This window comes from Podospora pseudopauciseta, chromosome 1 (assembly GCF_035222475.1).
Source record: "Podospora pseudopauciseta strain CBS 411.78 chromosome 1, whole genome shotgun sequence".
Lineage (NCBI taxonomy): Eukaryota > Fungi > Ascomycota > Sordariomycetes > Sordariales > Podosporaceae > Podospora > Podospora pseudopauciseta.
This window is the reverse complement of record NC_085892.1, coordinates 4,920,844-4,932,121: the sequence shown is the minus strand read 5'-3', so window position 1 is coordinate 4,932,121 and position 11,278 is coordinate 4,920,844. Positions and strand designations below refer to the sequence as shown.

The following is an 11,278-nucleotide window of genomic DNA, read 5'->3' as shown; positions in this document are numbered from 1 at the left end:
GTTATACATGGATATGTCGAAGGTGTCTCACTTCACACTGATCAAGAAGGCCATCAATCATCTCTTTGCCCACCCTAGAGTTTTGATGCGGTAGGAATTTTATGTACTTAAAAGACTTGGGGACTCTCAATGTGTCTAGTTGCAAGTCTCAGTCTCTCAAGCTACTTCACTAGACTATTTTGATGGGTTTGCAATCCCCAATGCACATGTAGTCGACGAGGTGTAAGAAGGGCTGATGAAATTCCAACTTTCATCACACAATGCTTTATTCAGTTCACCGAAGCACTTATCCATTGAACATCAAATGAGACCCTTATATACTTAATACCGGTTATTTAACTTGTCGTTTTTTGATCTTGGACACATGTTTAAGTAGAGTACCGATATCAATTTGCCAGGAGGACGGCAAAGCCAAGCTCGCAGTCGATGGACGTCATTGGCCGACGAAGCCTAGAGTCCCACCCACTATCTGGAACTCTCCCGTACCGCGCGCAGTGCTTCCTGCCCGCACCGACAGCTCGCAACTCCAGACATCACAGGAACAACAACGGCGCAACACAGTTCAAGCTACAATTTATTCGAACTTGCGGTCTCTCAGCCTTGTAACTCCCTGTGCAAATAACACATAACAACGTATCAAAAACCCCGGGCTCTGCAGTTCCTTCTTCCTCAACAATTGAGCCGCCGCCATCAGTGTCCAGCCATCCCAGCAGTCCAGCTCCATATACATCCGAGTCCACGACGACGCATCATATCATACAACAGAGACAAACAATAGGGCAGCAGCTTTAGAGGAACGAATACAAGCCCATCATGTCGTACTTCTTTGCAACTCCCGTCGATATCGACATAGTGCTAGAAGATGCCGACGAGAGGTCAATGGTCGATGTCAAGCTTGATAAGAACCGACGGGAGAAGGCACCCTTGTACAACGACGGCGAATCCGTCAAAGGCGCCATCACAATACGGCCAAAAGATGGCAAGCGGCTAGAGCACACAGGCATCAAGGTCCAGTTCATAGGCACAATCGGTATGCGCCCCCATGTCCTCCAATTCCCTCCAAATCCAAAACTCTAACCCCATTGCGACAAATAGAGATGTTCTTCGACCGTGGCAACCACTACGAATTCCTCTCCCTCGTCCAAGAACTCGCCGCCCCAGGCGAACTCCAACACCCACAGACCTTCGACTTCAACTTCAAGAATGTCGAGAAGCAGTACGAGTCTTACAACGGCATCAACGTCAAGCTGCGCTACTTTGTCCGCGTCACGGTATCCCGTCGCATGGCCGACGTCATTCGCGAAAAGGACATTTGGGTCTACAGCTATCGCATCCCCCCCGAGATGAACAGCAGCATCAAGATGGACGTTGGTATCGAGGACTGCCTGCACATCGAGTTTGAGTACAGCAAGAGCAAGTACCACCTCAAGGATGTGATTGTGGGGCGCATCTACTTCTTGCTTGTGCGCCTAAAGATTAAACACATGGAGTTGAGCATCATCCGCCGAGAGACGACGGGAGCGGCGCCTAACCAATATAACGAGAGTGAGACGCTGGTTCGGTTCGAGGTAGGCTATTTGCATACTCCTTACTCACCTTTGTAAAATAGGACTTTGACAGCTAATAGCCTTAGATCATGGACGGGTCGCCATCAAGAGGAGAAACGATACCTATCAGGCTGTTCCTGGGCGGGTTTGACCTAACACCAACGTTCAGAGATGTCAACAAGAAGTTCTCCACGAGATACTACCTCAGTCTCGTCCTTATTGACGAAGGTAAGCAGCTTTCTCGTTACGACTCACAATGTGACTGGTCTTCTAACAACTTGGTAGACGCGAGGAGATATTTCAAGCAATCGGAGATCATCCTGTATCGTCAAGCCCCGGAACTCACCAACGGGCCAGATGGCCTACCAGCCCCAACAGAGGATAGAATTACCACTGTGCCGGCGTAAGTTGGTCAGGACTTGGCGGCAGTGGCCATGGCGGTGATGAGAGGCATCCTTTGCTGACAGCTTTGTGGGTTCAGGAAAAGGAAGGAAGGGGCCAGTTCGGATTGACAGAGGGCTTTTTTTTTGACAGCGAGGAGATTCTTGTTTCTTTTAGCGAATTTGGCTGTACAAAGCTTATGTTTGATAATTTTCTCCAGCATTGGGCAGGGCGTTTTTTTGGGTTTAAAATAATGGTGTTGTCTTGTCTTCAATGTCAGCCAAGGATTTCCTCCCGAGTAGTTGTTCGCTTATGGTCACCGAGTGTACACAAGCAGAAGCGCAAAATGGGGATAGCCTTTTGACAATGGCAACAAAAAAGGCATCTCCCAATTTTTGATTCTCCTCGAAAAGCTTTAAAATAAAAGAAACAAAATCCCCTATTACAAAATCGGAAAAAGCATTCATTACAAGACCCAGCAAAAAACACCAACACCCAGTCGCCGCCGCCTCCCTTGGTACCCATCCATCTTCCCTTTGCTTGGCCTACTCCCCCTCCCCCCTTCCATCTACAAATTCTACGTTTTTGCTGTTGTCTGTTCTAAGCAATATCCATCATGTCCACGTCTTCGTCACCCTCCCCCATGATACCAAACTGATTATTCTGAATCGCCACAATCCTGTCCAGCTCGAGCTGGTAGTTCTTCCTAATGTCCGCCAGCGTCAGCAGCTGCCTCGGCGCCTGCCCCTCCGCCGGCCTCAACAAGAACGACTTCATCTTTGCAACCAGCGCCGCGTCCTCCTCCTCCTCCCCATTCACACCGTTCTCGACATCGAGCTTCTTGGAGAGATCCTCCAGCTGCGCGTCGAGGTCATCACCACCACCGCCGCCGTTGTTAATTCTAGGAGCGGCGGGGGTTGATTTCTCCTCGGAAGAGACATCCTCCAGAATGTAAGCTTCCTCGGGCGGCACGCAGTTCAACGCGTTGATCAAAAGAAGATACTGCCTCGTGACCTGCGTGTCCAGCGCGTCGCCGTTGACGCTGTTGATCTTGTCGCCCTCGCCTGCCTGGCGGAGCTTTTGGAGCCTGTCGAGCAGGATGGCGGCGCCACCGCGGTAATCGTTGTGGCTGATTCTCCAGGCGTAGAGGATCTGGTGGTAGGGTACCCCGCTGAGGACGTCGCGGGTGGCTTTGCACTTCTCGAGGAGGATGTCATCCACCTTGGGCTGCAGACCGGAAAAGGGGAGGCTGATGAGTTGCTTGTTTTGGCCCGTCTCGCACATCTTCTCGACGAGCTTGCGGAGGTAGGATCTCTGCAGGGCTTCGTCCTGCATTTGGAGGAGAGCAGAGTGGGCTTCCTCAAAGTGGGAGATGGCCGTGGAGGCGGTGAACAGACGGCTCAGCATTTCAGTCTTAATGCTTGCTGTGTCCTGCGCACCGGTTTGCACGAATTGAAGAGCCAGGCGGGAAAACTCCACGACGTACGAGTAAGCCTTTTGGCGTTCGAAGAGAGAGACGATATGGCTGTAGTAATTGGGGAGCCCAGTGTTAAGTAGGTTCCATTCTGTATCGTCGAGCAGGCCGGAGCTGTGGCGATCCATGTGCTTCATGGTGATGCTGAGGCCAATGGCTGCTCTTCTGAAGTAGTAGGCAGCGGTGTCGTAATCCTTGTGTGCAAGGAAGACACGACCTTGGATATAAATGGAAAAGGGATCCTGGTCGGCGAACGGCTTGAGCTCGAGTGCAAGATCTGGTCGGTCATGTTTGAGCAGGCCGCATTGGAGAAGGCACGTCTGGAGGATGGTCGTGCTGCCAGGGGCGCAGAGGTCCAATACCAGGTCCGTGATGGCGGAAATTAGTGGCTCATTGCTATCTTCTGGCAACCCATAGAGGTGACCTGTAAGCCCCTCCAGGGCTGTCACAGTGTGTGTCTCCTCCTGTCCACGCTTGGCTAACTGAGGAGAAGAAACACCAGACACCACCGCAACTCTGGCTGGAATGTTCAGCTCTGTCTTGACCATCCACCTCAGATGCTCCAGTCTTCGGAGAGCCCCGATTAATCGCCGGTAGATGGAACCCACGTCGAACCGCGAGTGAAGTGGGCTTTGCTCTTCATTTTCGATATCAAACTCCATGTGAACGAGAAGTACCAGCTGACTGAAGAGAATTCTCCGGTGAAGCTCGACTGTATCTTGAACAGAGCGGACAATGACCTTCCGCCCAAACCCAGTGAATTGCTCTCTAAGCTCCTGTGAGTTGGCGTCGCTCGTGGCTGTGATCAAATCAAACAGATCCTCATACAGACGAGAGGTTACTGTCCGGTAGTTCTGACCAAGAATGTCGGTGACTTGGGCGATATCGTCATCCCCGACCGATGACCAAAACCCTGCCCGATCTAGGAACAGCTGCATCCTTTCACTGTCCGGCAGCGAAGACTCTTGGAACAACTCGGCTCGAAGGGCAGCGTGGCTTAGTTGGGATGTACTGTCGTTAAGACCTTCCACAAATGTGAGGCCGGCAGCAACCAGAGCAGCGACATCCTCATCCTTCTTCTCTGGACTCGAAAGATTGTGATAAACACGGTCCATATCGCTGCATTCCCTTACGGCAGCAAGCAAGTCTGCGCATACAGTCCACACCATTTCTTCCTCCGGATCATATATCAGTGCAAGAGCTTCGCCCCTTTGCTTGTCAAGCTCAAGCAAAAGACGCCAAAACCGCATCCACTGCGTTTCGCTTGTACCCCTGAACTGCTCGTAATCAGCACCGCCGGCTGAGGACTTTCCCAATGCCGCCGTGGACCCCAGAACAGAACAGATGGACTCTACAATACTCTTGCCCGCTCTTGAAGATGTCTCCTTGTAGGTACCCAGTCCCTTCTCATAAACGGCCAGGGCAGTTTCAAGCGTAGCCTTGGAGAATCTCCCAGGGAAGAAGATAAGATCGAGCCATTTCTCAGTGGAGTCGATCGAGTTCCATGGCCCCGAAGCTTCCACTGTTGGTACCGAGTTTTCAATATAAACCGTCTTCCACCCGTCATCAAAGCACCGATTGCCGTTCCGTGGGTGTATTTGCAGCCTGTGCACGCGATAGCTGGTGTTGTTCTTCCACAAAGCCCAGAGTTCCGGCCCTTCTGTTTTACCCATGACGGCGAAGTCGGCCATTGACCAGACATCCATCGAGGATGGGCTCGGAGGAATCAATTGCTGGCCTGGGAAGTAGTCGGCAACATGAATCGACCCCTGATCATTGGCCTTGACTTTCCAGAACTTGAACTCGCCGTTACCGACAGGCGAAAAGGTCGTAACCAGACACTCGCCACGAGCGCCTTCCTCTATTCGGATTAGGTTGCTCTGCGAAGGATTGATGTTCCATGACGACCCTTCCTGCACATCCCTATTCGCATTCAAGATATCGCCAGTGTATAAGATTGAACCTGTGCGCACGTCCCACACCCTCATTCTGTGATCTAAGCAAATCGTGAACAGAAAGGCGGTGTTTTCGAGTCCCATGGTCACCACTGCTGTCGATACGGCCGCTGTCAACTCCATGTTGATCTTTTCGTATCGGACCGTCGGGTTTCGCTGGAAGGGAACAAGCCCACGCAGACTTTGTCCCCAGCCGGCAACATTGTAAATGGTTTCTTTCCAAGGCGACGCATGTACTGTAAACATGACAAAATTAGCACCAATAGTTCCAGCAAGGCATATGACATAGGGCCTTACCATCGTGTGTCTTGTTTCTGTCAAACTTCAAGATGCCGCCGTCATGCATAGTGACGATAAACTGATCAGAGTTGACAACCGCAAGGCGATGCGGGTGCTTAAACCCAAACCCTGGCGGCGAGTATACCCGGCAAGCATCTCCCAGCCCCCCGTCACTCGTTGTCTTGTTGCGGAAGAGCTCAGGTCGCAGTGTGATCGAGTACAGCTGGTTCGACTGGTCGACAACGAAGACGCACAACGAATCGGTATCCTTTGGGTCTGCAAAGCCGATGCATGAACTGTGTATCGCAGAAGGGAAGCGAAGGTTGAGAATCAATGGCGCATCGACGACTTGTTGCTGCTTGCAAACATCGGCGACGCGAATGCTGAGAATGGTGCCATTTTCGAGGACACGCCAGAGGAATGCTCTGGGAGACTTGTGGTGTTTTCGGTGGTAGATGGAGGAGGCAGTCGCAAGGCTCCTTGACCGGTAGCCCTTCTCGTCGTCGGTGCTGGTTCGGTTTGAGCTCGCCCGTCCGTAGGCGCTTTGCGGTGCGACGCGGAGCTGCACAATAGACGATGACGAAGCAGGCTCTAGATTCAATCGCGCCTCTTTGTAGAGTATCTCAAACTTCCTGGAGGGCATCTTGACCCCATGTGATGTTTTTAACGACCAATCGACGATCCCGGGGGCGTTGTCGCGTTTCGTTGCTGGTAGAGTGGTCGCGGTTCTTGAGCTTTGGAGGGCAGAATTCTGGCCGCCTTGCCAAGCAAGCAAGGAAGCTCTGAGCAAGACTGGGCAGAATGGCCCGGGCTGAGCTAGGGTGGGTTTTCTGATAAGCTGATAAGACACAACAGGCGGGAGCATCTCGATCAATAACCAACTGGAACCTTGATTTATGCTTTTGTTTTCTATGGTAGGTAATAAGCCAGGAATTCCATGCAATTAATTCGGTATTGAAAGTACAAGCTAAATCAGATAAGATCATCCTACAAATGCAATGTCTCGAAACGCCTTGCTAGTCTCTACCATGACCCTTCATTACCATCCCATAACCTTTGCAATGTATCCCGTCCATCCTTCATGTCTGCTCAAATAAATACATGTATACTAGACTCATTGACCCCATGCCTTTGGAGAGAATCCATCAGTTCTTCTCCATGTCCTTGGGGGCCGGGTCCCCGATACCATCTTCGCCAATCGCGAAAAGACAGTCACTCTCTGGCAGACAAGGACTGTCGTAGATCTTGGCTATTCTTGTCTCAGCCCTTCCCTTCTTTAAACTGATGCGTGTTGTACTGGCATGTGCGATGATGTTGCCGCCGATGGGCTTCTTGGGGTCGGGGTTGAACATGGCTGATGGACCGCCATCGACCTGTGCCACCACCTGGTTCGTAATAACGACAGCAATCCCGAACTCATCAGCAAGACGCTGAAGAGTACGCATGAACTTGGCGAGATGGGTCTGACGAGAGCTGAGCTCACCACGACCCAAAAAGTCAGTTCGGTAGAGCGAGGTGGCTGAGTCAACAATCAGAAGACTGAATCGTGTCTCGCACATCATGGCGGCTGCTTGATTCAATAACTGCAGTTGATGATCCGAGTTGTACGCTCTCGCATAGGCGACATTGTCGAGAACCTCTTCCCCAGAAAGACCATATCGATTGGCCACAGCGAGAAGACGGACGGGGCGAAAGGTGCCTTCTGTGTCGATGTACATGCACTTTCCCTCGCCGCCGCCCATATCAAAAGGCAACTGACATGTCACCGCCAGTGTGTGGCAGATTTGTGACTTTCCCGTGCGAAACTCGCCGAAGATTTCAGTTACGCTGCCGGTTTCGATGCCACCAGCCAACAGTGTGTCGAGGTTCTTGGAGCCCGTCGTGATGGAGATGAGCTCACTGCGACGCTGATGCATTTCCGTAGCAGTAGTGAAGCCCATGGGAACGAGTTTCGAAGCTTCAGTGAGGATCTTTTGAGCTTTCTGTTCCGAGATACCCTTGATCTGTTCAAGTACCCTCCTTGGTGTATAGGCGACGGACTCAACTGTGTTGTAGCCTCCCTCGATGATCATTTGAATGTCACGTTTAGTCAGACCTGCAACGCCCTAAAAAATTCCAAGTCAATGATTTTGGAAATGGAAGGGTGGGAGATAGTTAAAACGTACCTCCAAGGCTACGAGGGGTGTGGGCGCGCCAGGGTTGGGTCCCCCATCCTCCATCGCTGATTCATTGTATTCCTCGTGAGCCGACATGTTTCTTGATTCGCGAGGGTGGACAATGCTCTCTTTCCTGTTCCAGCTTCGGAGGTTTGTGATACAATCAAGTATGGGATTGGAAGGGCGAAGAAGATGCGTGTAGGTGAAAGTTGGTGTTGACCCGAATGAATTCAGTGGGCGCGGGGCGCGGGGCGCGTTAAGCTTTGGAGCAACAACGACGCGGAATCCCGTGACCACTTTCGCCTGACCTGTGAATGGTGGGTCAAGCAACCCCGCTGCGTGCTTGGAAATGTGGGGCATGCCGATTGGGTCCCTTGGGATCTTCATGAAGCTTCAAAGTCAATATGAATTTATTTTTTTGATCCACAGTTACGATTAGCCAACAAAGTTTCCCTAGCAATTTGTAAACGCGGAAAGGGTGATAATAGTTTCCAAAAATACGGGCCTCTCAAATTCATACCATCCTTTTCCGGCCTCCGCAGCTCACTCCTTAAGTTTCCTGTCTCATCCGATGGTTAACACCCAAAAGCTATTTCCAACATGACGGTTTATACAAGTTCATAATTCATAGCTATAGCTCTGCCTTCAACCCCATTCGACTATGTCCTCGGCTTATTGGGAGACTGAGACGCAGTTCTGCCCGGAACTGGCACGGAGTGGTCAAGCTTCCTTGGGCCTCCAAAAGTTCCAGCTGGTAGAATCTCGAATCCCCCGTTCACCCTCCGAGAAGAACGGTTCAAGTGCAAGTCTCCGGGCCCAAAGGTCGGCTCGGGGGCTGGTATGCTGCTCACTGGTAACAGGGGAGTCTGTGTTCCACTGGGTAGTCGAACTGAGAATCCACTGGGTGTACGGGCCGGGGTTTGAAAAGGATCTGGGGGTGAGTCCTGCTCATTCCGCGCACTATCCACCTGATGGTACTGATACTGTCCTTCACGAAGTGGTTTTGGCGCATAGACCCTCGAATTGAGTGCTGATGAGTTGCCCTTCCCACTCCCGCTTCTTGCCGAGGTAGACTCTCCTAGCGACGACGCTGAGCTTTGCTGACTAGGATAACGGGGTATTTGTTGACTCGAAGTGGGGACGTAGATATCGTGAGGCTGTCTCGATCCATGCCCCTCCAAACTTCGAAGTGTATCCTCATTCAAGCCGCCCATTGTTCGAAAAAGCGGTCGTTGGCTCTCCAAAGAGACTTGGGAGACCGGTGGTAAGGCAGAAGATTGGCTACTTGCCGTCGAATTGGAGGATACAAGCTTCGCAGTAGCTGGGTCGTCCTGGGAAGCAGGTCTTGAGATCCATATCCCATCAACCTCCACGCCACCCTGTATAGCTCGAACTCCGAAGGGGATATCGTTCGTTCGCTTCATGCCAAGACCTGACCTGCGCATCTCCTCCACCCGCAGCCTCTTCTCTTCGTCCAACAGCTCTTGTTTTTTCACCAGACGGTTATTCCACCAGAGTTTCATCAGCCCTGCACAAAATACAGCCACTATCCCCATAGCTAGGATCTGTCAGGTACGCCTAGTTAGCAAAACGAAACCCTCAAACAGCATGTTGAGGAAGGTAGAGGACATACAAAAGTCATCTGCTGCCACAACTCCCAAGAAACAAAAAAGATGCCGTTGGCCATTGTTGTTTCGGGTGCATAGAGCTGTGCCAGATACCGATGAAAATACTGCTAAGTTTGGGACTGGCTGAATGCTGGAGGCTAACGAGCCTCCAGGCAGGTAAGGTGGAGATGTTGAGTTTCGAGAGCTCGGGAGGGTTGAAGGTCGGTGTCTCGGTGGAGAGGTCCTGCCTGGAGCTCTGTGCACTGTGAAAGATTTCACACTGGATGTTGGTCACCAGAAGGAAAGAACGATGTGGTAAGGCTCGGGTACGTCGCCTTTGACTTGTTCCACAGATGGATTTGTTGGAAAGTGTCTGGCAGACCAGAAGTGTATCGCTCTTGGCTTTTTGAAGAGCCAATTGACTCTTTCAAATCGATGTCGTCAGGTTCGGATGAACTCCTATCAAACTCGTGACTTGAACCACCGCTGTAACCCGTTTGTTGCAACTCACGCGGGCCCAAATGGATACGACCAAGTGTAACGGACAAGGCGGCCTCGCGGTGATGCCCAGGGGGAAGCTGATTTTGGCAACTCTGGCTGCGAACGGCTAGTTGCATCCGCAGGGCTGAATACTCCGGGATGGCGCCTTCTCAGTTTTCTTCACGATATCACTCCAATGGTTAGTGAAACGCAGGTCAACCGAGGGCCTCTTTGCCAGAGAGGGGGTGGTGCAACACAAAGTCCTTGTAAAAAGTTAAGAAGAGCAACAAGATTGAGATGGATGAGAACAGCCCAATGACAGAAACTGCAAGAACTTTAAACTAGACCGGACGACATATGACGAGCCCACTTAGCCACTGAGCAAACGATCTGACGAGGTCTCCCCATTTTGTACTGGAAACAAGACAGTCTTTCGGGTACCGGCATTCAACAAATTCTAGCGCCGAAGAAGTCACAAAGCACCCCTCATACACCGCAACTCTGCCATCACTCTCCCGCCTGATGAGCCTACGAGGCTCGTCCTCCCGTCATCCTAGACGCGATCCATTGCAACCTACAACCCGTCAACTCGCATACTCACCAGCACAAGTGGGGCGTTCCTTGCATCCCAATGACACCACCTCCTCACCAGGCTAAATACGCAATGTACACCTGAGAAGATAGCAACCTGGCCTTTGAGCTTTAAAACCAGGCTCTGGACCCACGATCGAGCCTTGGGGTGGTGGTGGTAGTCGATTGTGGTGATGATCATCGTCTGTCAAAGGGGGCAGCGGCTCGAGAACTGACAAGAATAACGCACAGGGTGCCAGCGAATAGATTACTTGCAGTCGAAGCTTTGCCCAAGACCTTAGCCCTCGCCAAAGGGTTGGTAGATTGCTTGGCAATTCATCCATATTGCCGCAACATTCAGCATTTCCTCCTCGGCAATTACCTCCCCTTCTCTGCAGCAATCATGTCGGCTTCGGCGAGGACGAATGACGCGGCAAACGCGATGAAGCTTCATCGTGGGGGTTTGCGCACTGCGTTCCACTGGACCTTATGACCACCATCGGAGTCGTGGGAACCAACTACGAATTGGCCGCTTTTAAGCATCAAGACGTTAATCGAATCCACAATTTTGAAGCCGTTGAACATAATGCCGAAATTCACAGCGCCAAGGGCAGCTGAAGTTGAGGCTGGCAACCCATGTCAATGGTCCGCACCAGTAGACGTTGCCAAGATTATGTAGGGCTCAGCTGAAAAAGGGGGCAGGGGGTTGGCTTGGCGTGTCACCCTAGCAACCAGTTCGTGTCAGTCGTTTCCATACCTTTCTGATTAGAAACAAAAAAATGAAAAAAGGGGCCAGAAAGATTGCACCGTCTGAAATATATAGGTAAAA

General features: G+C 51.4%; 4 protein-coding genes across 4 annotated transcripts; 1 reads left to right on the top strand and 3 right to left on the bottom strand.

Moving 5' to 3' along the window:
* The first annotated feature begins 312 nt into the window (after nt 1–312).
* vps26 (Vacuolar protein sorting-associated protein 26) lies at nt 313–2,286 on the top strand. Its single transcript, XM_062907937.1, has 5 exons — nt 313–1,030; nt 1,096–1,568; nt 1,634–1,775; nt 1,833–1,950; nt 2,029–2,286. The coding sequence occupies exons 1-5, from the start codon at nt 814–816 to the stop codon at nt 2,057–2,059; spliced, it is 981 nt and encodes a 326-aa protein (XP_062770939.1). The 5' UTR covers nt 313–813; the 3' UTR covers nt 2,060–2,286.
* Nucleotides 2,287–2,516: 230 nt separating this feature from the next.
* QC763_113560 (uncharacterized protein) lies at nt 2,517–6,501 on the bottom strand (the record flags this gene model as incomplete). The annotated part of the gene is made up of 2 exons (XM_062907938.1): nt 2,517–5,593; nt 5,655–6,501. 2 exons carry the CDS (start codon nt 6,499–6,501, stop codon nt 2,529–2,531), a joined length of 3,912 nt encoding a protein of 1,303 aa, XP_062770938.1. The 3' UTR covers nt 2,517–2,528.
* Nucleotides 6,502–6,630: 129 nt separating this feature from the next.
* Nucleotides 6,631–8,060, bottom strand: rhp51 (RecA recombinase Rhp51). The gene is made up of 2 exons (XM_062907939.1): nt 7,802–8,060; nt 6,631–7,741 (listed from the first exon to the last, which is right to left on the bottom strand). Exons 1-2 carry the CDS (start codon nt 7,886–7,888, stop codon nt 6,782–6,784), a joined length of 1,047 nt encoding a protein of 348 aa, XP_062770937.1. The 5' UTR covers nt 7,889–8,060; the 3' UTR covers nt 6,631–6,781.
* Nucleotides 8,061–8,189: 129 nt separating this feature from the next.
* QC763_113580 (uncharacterized protein) lies at nt 8,190–11,008 on the bottom strand. Its single transcript, XM_062907940.1, has 2 exons — nt 9,426–11,008; nt 8,190–9,357 (listed from the first exon to the last, which is right to left on the bottom strand). Exons 1-2 carry the CDS (start codon nt 9,477–9,479, stop codon nt 8,452–8,454), a joined length of 960 nt encoding a protein of 319 aa, XP_062770936.1. The 5' UTR covers nt 9,480–11,008; the 3' UTR covers nt 8,190–8,451.
* Nucleotides 11,009–11,278: the final 270 nt, after the last annotated feature.

Bases quoted from the DNA above. Each gene is read 5' to 3' on its own strand.
- vps26 (XM_062907937.1), top strand. From the start codon at position 814: ATGTCGTACTTCTTTGCAACTCCCGTCGATATCGACATAGTGCTAGAA. The intron at 1,776-1,832 runs GTAAGCAGCTTT...ACAACTTGGTAG, and splicing joins TCTCGTCCTTATTGACGAAG to ACGCGAGGAGATATTTCAAG. The intron at 1,951-2,028 runs GTAAGTTGGTCA...TTGTGGGTTCAG, and splicing joins AGAATTACCACTGTGCCGGC to GAAAAGGAAGGAAGGGGCCA.
- rhp51 (XM_062907939.1), bottom strand. From the start codon at position 7,888: ATGTCGGCTCACGAGGAATACAATGAATCAGCGATGGAGGATGGGGGA. The intron at 7,742-7,801 runs GTACGTTTTAAC...GGAATTTTTTAG, and splicing joins CACCCCTCGTAGCCTTGGAG to GGCGTTGCAGGTCTGACTAA.
- QC763_113580 (XM_062907940.1), bottom strand. From the start codon at position 9,479: ATGGCCAACGGCATCTTTTTTGTTTCTTGGGAGTTGTGGCAGCAGATG. The intron at 9,358-9,425 runs GTATGTCCTCTA...CGTACCTGACAG, and splicing joins TGTGGCAGCAGATGACTTTT to ATCCTAGCTATGGGGATAGT.